The 11,540-nt window shown below is 43.8% G+C and overlaps 1 protein-coding gene across 1 annotated transcript in view; it reads right to left on the bottom strand.

Annotated features, from left to right (window-relative positions):
* Nucleotides 1-11,492, bottom strand: part of ELP1 (elongator acetyltransferase complex subunit 1) — a 29,216-nt gene extending 17,724 nt beyond the window's left edge. Inside the window, exons 1-14 of the mRNA XM_084504460.1 lie at nt 11,302-11,492; nt 10,201-10,353; nt 8,350-8,431; nt 6,641-6,721; nt 6,226-6,311; nt 5,008-5,107; nt 4,071-4,161; nt 3,425-3,548; nt 2,684-2,774; nt 2,018-2,248; nt 1,754-1,924; nt 1,269-1,368; nt 922-1,104; nt 49-155 (exon numbers count right to left, since the gene is read on the bottom strand). Of these exons, the coding sequence (XP_084360586.1) occupies nt 49-155; nt 922-1,104; nt 1,269-1,368; nt 1,754-1,924; nt 2,018-2,248; nt 2,684-2,774; nt 3,425-3,548; nt 4,071-4,161; nt 5,008-5,107; nt 6,226-6,311; nt 6,641-6,721; nt 8,350-8,431; nt 10,201-10,353; nt 11,302-11,454 (1,753 nt within the window). The 5' untranslated portion in view covers nt 11,455-11,492. The remainder of the gene's footprint in view (nt 1-48; nt 156-921; nt 1,105-1,268; nt 1,369-1,753; nt 1,925-2,017; nt 2,249-2,683; nt 2,775-3,424; nt 3,549-4,070; nt 4,162-5,007; nt 5,108-6,225; nt 6,312-6,640; nt 6,722-8,349; nt 8,432-10,200; nt 10,354-11,301) is intronic.
* Between the last annotated feature and the right edge of the window lie 48 nt (nt 11,493-11,540).

An 11,540-nucleotide genomic window follows, 5' to 3' on the forward strand; every position in this document is an offset into this window, starting at 1 on the left:
AAAACAACTATACCTCAGGCCAGTGGGCCTTAATAGGGTCCAGCTTACCCCAGAGGTACTTCAGGATCCGTCCATCAGCCAGCTGTAGAGCTACAGTTTTGGTCACTGGGCTGCAGCACAGGCTTATCACTTCTCCATCTACAGGCACAGACAACCTGGAGCAAGGTACAGAAGACACAGAGCATCAGTCATGGTGGATACCTTTAACACCCCAATCCTCCATTTCCTGGGGCCAGAGTGAAGGGTGTAGATCTCCAGCCCAGACCCATATCTTCGTCATGTAAATCCTTACATCCTTCTTCAGTCTTTTCACACTTACATGAGTTGACACTGGTAAAAAAAAAGAGCACTAACAACTTGTGTCAATTAGTGTTTGCCTAGCTGTGCTAGTCACTGTCTGCACACTTACAGCACCCTGCAAAACCCACACTTCTTTTGTTCCAATCTACAGTTCACATGCAAATTACCCTGCCTTTGCCTTGTAAGTGCTGCAGAAAGTGACTCTCAGGATCTCTCTGTGAAGCAGATTTTTGTAGTCCACTTGGCTTCCTTTCATGCTGACTGCACAAAGACCAGCAGGAGGAAGACAGGAATAACAAAAGGCTACCAGTCCTCTCTGGACTTTAGTAATGTGGACAAAGGGTAGAACTGAGAAACTTGCTCCAAGGGCCTGGACTTCAGAGAAGGTAACAGAGATATCCTGCACTCACACGGGCATGCTGGCATACCACGTCTTGTTAGGCTGGGTGTAGGCATTAGGACTACATGCAGGCAGCTTCATGAGCTGTTTTGTTCTCCTGCAGGAAGACAGCCAAATCCCCCAAGGCCAGTCCCCCCCAACAGCCTCCAGGATGCACAAGAGAATTCCTTCTAAGCCCCAAGGCACTCTCAGACCTCACCCACTACTGCAATCTCTTGTACCGTAAATTCAGGTGCTCTTCTTCAGCTCCAGTCACATGAGGTGCTGCAGTCAGGTGGTGAAGGACAGACTGAGAAGCATGCTGATCCTGACCGACCACCAGGAAGCTGTCATCTGGCAGCCAGGTCAGAGATCGGAGCCCAAGAGGATGCATCATCTCATCGGCGCTGCTGCCCAGATCAACTCTGTCATGAAATAAGAAAGACCATGAAGAAAATAGAACTCAATTTTAGTTTTTACATCAAAAACCTCACTGCAGAAAGCCAAGATCCTCCTAGGCACAGCCTGGCTGTAGATACACACAGCATGGCTAGGAATCCACTCTGCAGTTGCACTAGTTCTGTATTACCTGTATGTTTTATCCAGGTGTGGCGTTTCCACATTGGCTTTAAATCCATTTCCACCCACAGCTCCTAACCTGATAGTGGGATCCTTCACTGTCCTCTGTCCTAACAAACACAGAACAAAATAGAGTTCAGACATTCTGTCAACAGAGTCCCTTCCATTTTCATCCTTATAAAAAAAACACAGATGCTACAGGAAGTGATTATGAAAATATAAAATATACCACCCCTACATGTACAACCAGCACATCCTCCTCCTTATTAACATTCACCCTGAGGAACAGAACTACCTTGTAATGTTGCAAAGCATAACTGAGAGGCTGCGGCAGCGGTCTCTTGTCCAACAGCACACTGAGTATTACCCTGTTCATAGGAGTGCTTCGGGAAGTGCTGGGCAGCTCAAACAGACCCTGTACAGCTAATCCCAGATTGATTCCAAGTGTCAGGGACAGGGTTTCTGTTAAAAAGCAATAGTGAAACATACTCTCACCATATCTGTACACAGTGATCTTGTTATCAGCATCCAGGACAGCCATGTCTCCACTATGTTTAGGATCTGTGTGAAATGCAACCTGATTAACTGCTTGTTTGAGCTGAAGCTCATAGGTACACATGGGCGGAGGCACCACAGCATGCTGGAATGCCGTGACAAGCACTTTATCTGTGGAAGAAAGCAGAAAGAAACCAAGCTGTAACAAGTTTCAAATGTCAGAAAGGCTCTTATTAGGTTCTTTACTGAAAGCAGGAGTCTTACCTCCATCTATGACAGCCACATTTGCCACGTGCTGGCTGTTCTGCCCCATCCCATGGTCTGTGGTCCAGTGCCAGTCATAGCAGAGGTACTGCCAGCCCTGGCAGAGCACATGCAGCCTATATGGGACCACTGGGTCCCACAGCAGTGACACCAGCTTATTTTTTTCCATGTTGCCAAAATGCAGACTTTGCTTCAAGTACCAGTGATAGTTCCCTGTGGTCCATAGCTGAACTATAGATAAAAAAAAATAAATAAAGTTACCAGACATTACTACTTGAGACCCATCTCAAACCCTCCCCACTGCTCTTCTGCAGGCAATTTAACAGTTTTACCCTCCAGACCATGGGCTCTGTCATACAACACCCTGCACAAGAAAATTGCAACCCCTGATTTAAATCAAAGGAGTTGATCTTAGAATTCCTCTATCTCCCCTCTCTGAGAAGGGAAGGGATCACACCCTAAGCATTCCATGTAATACCACCTTCAGATACAGCAACCTGGGAGATGCTTTGAGCTCAAGCTAGCTAGCGTTTCTTCCTGACCTGCAGAGGGATCTCAAAGCTGTAGATAAGCCATCCCAAAGTCTCCTCTCCTGCAGAGGAATATCCTTTGCTGACCACATTCACAGGCAAGTGTAAAATCCAGAGCCGCACAGAGCGCTCTCACCATAACTGTTTGGGTTGGAGTTTTCAGTCTTCAGCTCTTCCAGCCATATAGCCAGGACTGTGGAATCTGCATTCCAAAGCAGTTCATTAACCTGCAGAAACAAAAGATGGCTCTTACTGGATACCGCTGCCTCTGCAAAGACTGGGTACATTTCAGATCAGTTCTCAAGACCATGAGTTGTTCCTTACGTTCAACAAGGTAAGGTACATGCCTTAATGTACTAACACAGTACTTGCATACTGCAAAGCTCCTGACAGCAGGAGCAAAGCGCCCTAAAGCAGAACCCATCACAGCAGCTGTACACAGCTGAAGAGGTTATACGCAAATGGGACAGCAGAATTCTCTTTGTTGACCTTGGCACTGAGAAATGATCTGCCAAAAGACCTCTCAGCATCCAAAGGCAGAAGTTGAAACCACGCCTTAGTAGCAGATTTTCACTTACATTATTTGGGACAATGTGAATTATTTCACCTCACTCCTGCATGAGCTGGCATCCTAAATGGCGTTTCTGAAGCATTTGCCTAATATAAAGTATACAGAAGCCAGCAGTACCCTAGGGGTACAACACCCCAGTTTTGCTCTGTACTGAAAGCTGCAGAAGGCATTGCATCTTCACTGTTCTCTCTTCTACTAGGACCAGCACTAACTGCAAAGTCAAAAACTTCCTCTTAGAATCTGGATAAAGATCTAGTCTTCTTCTCCACTACAGTCTAATGAAAGAAGCCCAGACACGGCACTTACTTTGACCTGCCCTTTCCGGAACGGGAGGGTGAACTCCCCATGAAGAAGTCCATTCTTCTCCAAGAAAACCACATCATGTCTGTTGGGTTTTTCTTGCGTGGATGCTATCAAGTTTCCAGAGGGCCTTAAAAAAAACAAACAAACAAAAAAACAAGTAAAAGGAACAGTGGTTGCTCACACAATCACTAACTGTCATTTTAAACACCAATCATCTCCCCTCTCTCCGGAGAGGAAGCTTTCACATGAGAAATGAAGAAAAGGGCAGCAGGAGATCTGTTTTCCTCAGCACCGTTCAGACAAAGTCATAGGTGCAGCACAAACGTTTCACAGGGTCCCTAACATCCTCAGGTGAGCAGGTAAGTGTCAGCACAGGCAAAGGCACCTGTAATATTCCTTTTCACACAGTTAAATCCCAAACCACCTGATACTGAGACAGTGCAGAGAATCTATCCCTTCTTCCCACATATAATGCAAGTTTTTCAGGTCTTACGGGGCTACCCTTCCACATGATGGATCAGAAGATGGCTTTCTTCAAGTTTTGAGAAAAATAAACATGGGAGAATGAAATTAATGCTAAGCAAAAGGCAGTGGCTAGGGAATAAAAACAAGCGCTCTGCAGCCCTTAAGCAGGTTCATTGCTACTCACTTCCAGGCCAGTGCTTGTTCTAATCCTGAGATGGGCTCACTTGTTGACTGCAGCACAAGCTCCCTGTTCCACACCCGGACCTTTCGAGCACCTAGAGGTTGAGAAGGCAGGGAGAAAGGGGTGTAAGAAAATACCGGGAAGAGAATCTTAATTTTCATGAGGGTGGGAGAGCAAATTCAGATGTTCATGAATAGAAAGGATATTGCTTTTGTACACCTTATGGGTAACAACAGCACATCAAAACTTCAGTCTCAGGAAGCTCTTCCATAGTAATTGAGTGACTCTACTCAAATAAGTAGAAATTTCAGTTCGAATTAGCTCAGTGGTAGCTGTTTTGCTCTTCAGCAAAACATTTAAATTGTCTTGTATTATTCAAAATCTTCCTGATCCGAAGTACTGAGGGTCAAAACCCAAACTAGTGGAAAAATAGGTCTTTGGTACAGTTCAATATACTGACCAAAACATTTAAACTGCTCAGGAATATCAATCATGGAAGACAATTACAAAACCCAGAGAAAAGCATTATCAATACATAAAGGCTGCAAGGCCAAATTCTTACTATGAGGGACTGTGGGTACTGCAACACCCAGACACATGCACTTGGTATTAGGAACCTGAAAGAGATTGCTTAGAGCTCAAGCAGTGGCTTAGAGATGGTGAAAAAAACAGTTCACTTAGTAACTACTCAGTAGTAAACTCTTCAGACCTCTCACTGGACTGAAAACCAAACTGACAAGAAAGCATTCAAAAGACCACATTTACAAAATGTCTTTCTGAACCCTTGAATCAAAATAGAGGAAGGAGCAATTAATTAGCTCAAATCCCCAGTTTTAAGTGGCCAAGAGACCACAGACGCTAGCCAGTTCTTGCCTTGTCTCACTTCCACTGAAGAAGCCTTTTACACAAGTTGATATTTCAGTGGAATTTGGTACCATACCTGTCTCTGGACAGACAGCACTCACGGCAACAAACTGCCCATCTCCTCTCCATGTCACCCGAGGCCTGCTGTCATCCCAGGCTGAAGTAGGTGATACTTCCTGATGTCATACAAAAGAAAGTTGCATCAAAGCTTAGGAAGGAAAGTGCTGGCTTTGTCTAAGCAGACTGCATTGCTAAGACAGCTCTTTCAAGAAGCTCGGCATGAAACAAACCCATTAAACAATCATGAGACTGTGAAGTTTAGAATTCACTACTCAGAATGTTATTTCAGGAAATGCTAGTATTAAAACTGTCTGTCAATTCAATCTGTTCCTCCTGTATGTCCATATGACCATCTATTCTATGATCACATCATACGCTTCCCTTTCACCTCAGTCTCTCCTTACAGACCAGCTGTGCCCGAGCTGGACATGCTGCAAGGGTGAGTCAAGGTTTGTTCACAACCACTACTTAAGAGTCAACATCCCTTGGAAGGAGGGAAAGGCATGCTGCCACACTGTATGGCACACAAAAGTTGGGATGAGAAGTAGCATTTTTCAAGGCTTATTTTTCTAGATACAGCCAAACCTTATCCTGGTCCATCCTTCGTAATAGTAAAGCTATTGCAGGACACATTTCATTTCTTTTCGTGGTAGCCTACCATATTTCAGCAGGACTGTTTTAATCTGGGCCACACATTTTCCCCTAAGTTTTCATTTCCAATTGGAGTTTATTAGCTACCTGAATTTTCATAAATACGTAAATGAAGAAGAGTCAAACAAAGGAACAAAGACCTAAAACTTACAGGCACAGAGAGAATCACCTCATGTGACTGGTGGCAGTCAGTAGCCCAAGTCCTTAAACTCTTGCCTTCGTGGAGCGAGCTGAACTACATGCTACAGCTTTTGGATATATAAATATTTTGATACAGAGAACACGTTCAGTAACATCTGTCATGCTGATTCAGGGTGGCTTTACATCAGCAAGGCCTAGCACTTACAAATCTTGCTTTGAGCTCCATATGAACCAGCCTTAAGTACTTCCAGCTGCTGTCCTGATATAGGAAGAGGATAAAAATGCTGAATCCCAAATAACAGAAACAATCAGAAGGAGACTATGAAAACAGCTACCTGGAAAGGCAGTGTCAAACTAGCAGAGCAGAAACAACAGAAACTTTCTTTATACATATCTTCCCTCTGGGGAGTATGGACCTAATGTAAGAAAAATAACCTAATACCGTTTGTTTGCGATGTGCTGCTTGTTTTCCCTCTGATCCATGGAATTGCGTCTCCTTTTTACCCCAGCCAAGAGCAACAAACTTTCCTGAGGAAGAAATAATCATTGTAGTAGAAGATTTACAGAGTTACGTTGCACATTGTGGTTAACAACTACAGCATCACGCCACATACTCCATCCATCCAAGTTTAATTCTAAAAAAATTGGAGGAAATTGACATAGCCCAGAAAGTTTTCCAGTACAAGGAACTTGTTTGAATTTCCACTGACAAATACAATACCGGCATTCCCTTCCAGCTGCCCAGAACTACAGTCTAAAACGTCTCCTGGGGTCTAGTAAGCACTCCATTTCTTTATATGTGCTTACAACACAACAACAAAAACAGTCCAAGAAACTTTATTTCATTCACTTCTTACCTTCTCCAAACTCATTTTGGTGGATTTGCTTTTCAGCAATTGGCTCAAAATCTCTTGTCATCATGATGAGAGTTTGCTGACCTGCAGGGTAGACATCAAATACGGCATTAATACTGAGATCTCCAGCAGATCAAAACGTTTTCCTCTATTATCCTACTATTTTGTAATGGACTTGAGTATAAGAGTATTTCTAATGGTAGCACAATACAAAAGAGAATGCATCCTTTGAAGCAGAAAATCTCAGACCGGAACACAAGGACACCTTAAAGTCTCTCTCTTCAGAAACATAATTCCTGAACTAGCCTTAAAGATTTCTTTCCACTTTTGAAGTAAGCACTTGGCACTTCATAAACATTTTTACTCAAGGTATGAAGAAGGTGACTGACAGTAGTCAGTGTAGATTTATGAAGGGGAAATCATATCAGACCTATCAGATTGCTTTTCACAGTGAAATAATGGTTTGTGAATATATGGAGAGACCAGTGGTTGTTATCTTGACTCCGAGGAGGCTTTTGACACCATCTGACATCACAGACAAACTCATGGAAGACTGGATGGATCAATGAACGGTGAATGTGGACTGAGAACTGGCTGAACAGACAAGTCCTAAAGCTTGTTAGTGGTGAAAAATCCAGCCTGAGTCTGGTCACAAGCGATACTTCACCACCAGTGGACCTAGAGCCAATGCTGGTTAACATCTTCATTCGTGACCTGGATGACAGGACCCTCAGCATGTTTGCTGATGACACAAAACTGGGAGAAGAGGCAGGCACAGCAGAGGGTTGTGCTTCCATCTAGAGGACCTTGTAATGTGGAAGAGACAGGCTGACAGACACCTCTTGAAGCTTAACAAGGACAAAAGACAAGTCCCACACCTGGGAAGTGATAATCTCAGGCAGTAGGACAGACCTGGGGGACAACAAGCTGGAAAGCATCTTGGCAGAAAATGCCCTGTGTGTCCTGAGGCATGCACATGAACTGGCAATATGCCCCTGCTGCACAGGATGCCAACAACAGCATGAGCTGCACTGGAAGCAGTGCCGTAAGTCAATGGAAGCGATCCTTTTTACTTTTAATTTTTTTACTGTGTGGGTGGTCAAAGACTGGAACATGCCACCCACAGTGGCTGTAGGGTCTCCATCCTTAGACATATTCAAAACCTGACTGGGAACAGTTCCCAGAAACGTTTTCTAGGTAACCCACTTCGAACAGAATGGTTGGAATAGAAGATCTCCAGAGTTTGCCTCCAGCATGTGATACTTTGTGTTTCTGTTTTGACTGAGGTTAACTTTGTTGTCAAGGAGAGATATATCTGCAGAAAAGCTTGTAACAGATATTTCTTACCAGAGGACAAGCAGCAATATTTATTAAGCAATCTAATGGGCTTGTAATACAGGAATATTTACATTTTAATGCAAGATCAAAAAATATACCTCCCTGGAAGACCTGAAAGACTAATGAAATATTTTCTATAGAAGTCACCTTTTTGGGTCTGAACAGCTTCAGGTGGGATCACTAAAGCTCTTTATGGATTATAAAATGAAACAATATATAGGATCAGGTGGTCTTTTTTCTCTTCTTCAGAGTCTTACTCCCAGTTTCATGACTTTGTATCTTGTTTTCCTTATCTTAAAATTATCTGTATTTTACACTTTGGTCATTGTGAATTCCACTCCTCGGGCAGAAAGCTTACAGGTGGTTGTTAATACCTGTTGCAAGCAAGACAAGCTCTTGGTCGGGACTCCAGCTCATGACACTCAGACCGCTGTCCACACTTCCAACACATTCCACCTGTAAAACAGAAGCAGTATCCTGGTTGAGCAGCAACACCAATGCAACACCATCCCAGCATCAGTCACTGGCTGAAGGAAATCCTCACATACCTAGAAAAGTCACTGTAGTTATTTCACTCTTTGTGTTGAATGAAACAAAAAGAAGTATTTCTAACCAAATGACGGAGCCATGCTATTTATGTATGTGAGCCCAAATAACCTACAGATCAGCATTTTCTGCCACACAGTTTTTCCAAGAGTTTTATTTTGCAGCTCAGTCTTACATTAACATGTAATAGTCTTAACAGTAATTAATACTGCCACAGATTGGGTCTGTGGTTCTACTGGTAGGCAGTCTGATGTCACACAACACAGACATAACTGTTCTTTCCTAGAAAATTCTAATGTGCACTGAAGTGGCACTATATCCATTCAAAACCTGACCCCAAAAGCTGTTTGTAAATGCCAAACGTGATAGCTGAACTACCTTCAAAGAAGGTTATGAAAAACTAAGCCATTCTACTGAGATATTTTGGGTGTATAAACAAGACCGTGACAATAGTTCTCTGCCCACTGCATTGTTACCCTGATTTGCAAAAGGCCACGGAACAGAACAATCATAATGAAGTGCAAGATAATTTGATTCAAGAAATTAAGCTTGGATATCTTTTATTTTTTGCCCCCCCCCCCCCCCCCCCCGGTAAGAAGAATAGGACTATACACTGTTGTACAGTAAGTATCACCCACATACAACAGGTTTCAGAACAAGCAGAGTAACCTCCAAGGCTTCTTGGTGCCCAGACTGTACCAAAAGTTACAACTTTATAGCTCAGAAAGTAAGGCCTAAAGCCTTGAAATAAAAGATTAGAAGTTAAATATGAGCTCTGACCCATATACCAGTGCAAGAAGAGTCCCATGTACCAGATCTTTATTCCCTTTATGACACACACTGAGTTGCAATGAAGGCCATGCTTTTCAGATATAGATAGTTGTTTTTATATTTAAGAGGTATTTGCAAATCAAACCCAAACAAGAACCCAAAGAGGTGAGCTGCAAATAACCACAAACTGGCAGCCAGCCCGGACAGACCACAGTCATCTCATACCTACATACACCTGCACTGTTGGGCTGATACTGTCAGAGGTGAGGCAGACTTCAGAAGATGCTATTGTGGTGTTTAAGCATTTTACTGAAGACAGTACAAACTGGATAACAAGGAGGGTACAGAAAGTAAGTGTCTCAGTTCCTGTCTATTTAATCAGCTGGTACATATTGGTCTTTCCTCGGTCTTTTCTAGTTTTTTTGTTTGTTTTCATATTTTATTCCAAACAATTTTCAAATCTTAACATACAATTGTTTCTTCTCTCTCCACTTAACTCATGTCTGCACAGTTTTCTAAGCACAAAGTTCTGTAGTGACTGATAATAAAACATTAACAAACCTGTGAGTTATGGATTACATTATTCTGTATGGAGTTTCAGCAATATCCTATTTCTGTGATACCGTTTGTCCAATGGACCCAGTGCTGCTGACCATATGTCATTAGCCCCCCGAGCAAGCATGCAGGACTGAGGCTGTGGACTTGCAAGCTGCAGTTTAGATTCTGGTTCATTTATGGAGCATATACTTTGTACTTGATTCTGCCCAAGGCTTCCACAGAAATCAACCTATCTATCCAAGAAATGAAGACTAACTGCAGCTCAATGTAATAAACATGCAACTGTCCCCCAAACTGTCACCTTCCCCTTGAAAGCTCTCTGTACCGTTCTCTCTTTCCTGCCACGTTACCTGCTTTGTGCTGAGATTGCACAGCAGGATGTCTCCAGCTGCTGTGGCAACACACACACATTCTTGCTCTGGAATATCTTCGATACCGACGATGGAACCACTTAAATCCTCTGGCATAAAACCCTCTGCAGTCAAAGAAACTTCTCTTGTCACCTGGACACGGAGAGGCCAATAGCTTAATAACTGCACATCACCAGACATTTTTACAAAAATGACAGAGTAACAACTAAGAGAGTATTTCATCTACCGCAGTTACACAAAGCATTGCTTGTCAGCAGCTAGCACGTGGATGTATCAGACAAAAGCCAATGTGCAAACACTTCTCTTCCTTTACCCATAGGAAACTGTGAAAGTTCTCTTGTGTTAAAAAAGCTAGACAGATGATGAAAAAAATCATGTAAGAGATCACACAATAAATGACAATTCCAATTTGTCTTGCTTATCATCTTTCAACTGCCCTTACGTGCTTCACACACCGTTAACGTTAAGAGGTGCACAGGTAGCTGCTTAAAGCGGCCCCGTATTTTTAAGGGATCATTCAGACTTTACAGAGACACAGCACAGAAAACTTCTGATGAACAAAAACATTTGGGTGTGCATTCAGGTCCAGCAACACAAGGATGAGATTTACAACTGTCAGATAACCCAGTTCCTTCTATTTAATTGCACACGTGTTTTGCACGTGGAAACGTCATGGAAATAAAAATAATTTAATTAGAATCACATATATTGGAAACAAAAAGCCCACAAAACGAATAATAATAAAGGAATATGATGTATTAAGTGGGCTTCTGGGTACTTTTTTGAGTTCTGAAGGTATTTTAGAGTTGACAGCACTCACAACGCGGATTTCTAGAAAGCGCCCTTCTTTAAAAACGTTAAAAGGAGAAGCCCCCAGGAAAGCCCCAAACCCCTGTGCAAGTTAGCTTGAGAACCGAACCCACGGAAAGAATTTGACGCCTCAGAGATATGAGAGCACGGTTTAATAGGAATTTTTTCCTCAGAGATGTGTCCCCCCCCCCCCCCCCCCACCCGAAGCTTCTCCCCCCTCCATTTCCCACCCTCCCCAGCCTAACACCGCCCACGACCCGCGGCGCTCACCGGCTGCCCGGCGGCGCCCAGCTCCACCAGGCCATTTGGGGAGCCCACCAGCACCACACCGGGCTCGGCGCCGAGGCAGAAGCGCTGCGGGGCGGCGGGGGGGATGGCGGCGGGGCGGCGCCCGGCGGCGCGGAGCAGCCGCAGGTTCCTCATGGCCAACGGCCGCTCACTGCGCCGCCATCTTACCGCGGCGCGGAGGGGCCAGGGCGCATGCGCCGCCAGCAGGCGGGGCCCCCGCC

This window comes from Aythya ferina (genome assembly GCF_964211825.1).
Source record: "Aythya ferina genome assembly, chromosome: Z".
NCBI classification, from domain to species: domain Eukaryota; kingdom Metazoa; phylum Chordata; class Aves; order Anseriformes; family Anatidae; genus Aythya; species Aythya ferina.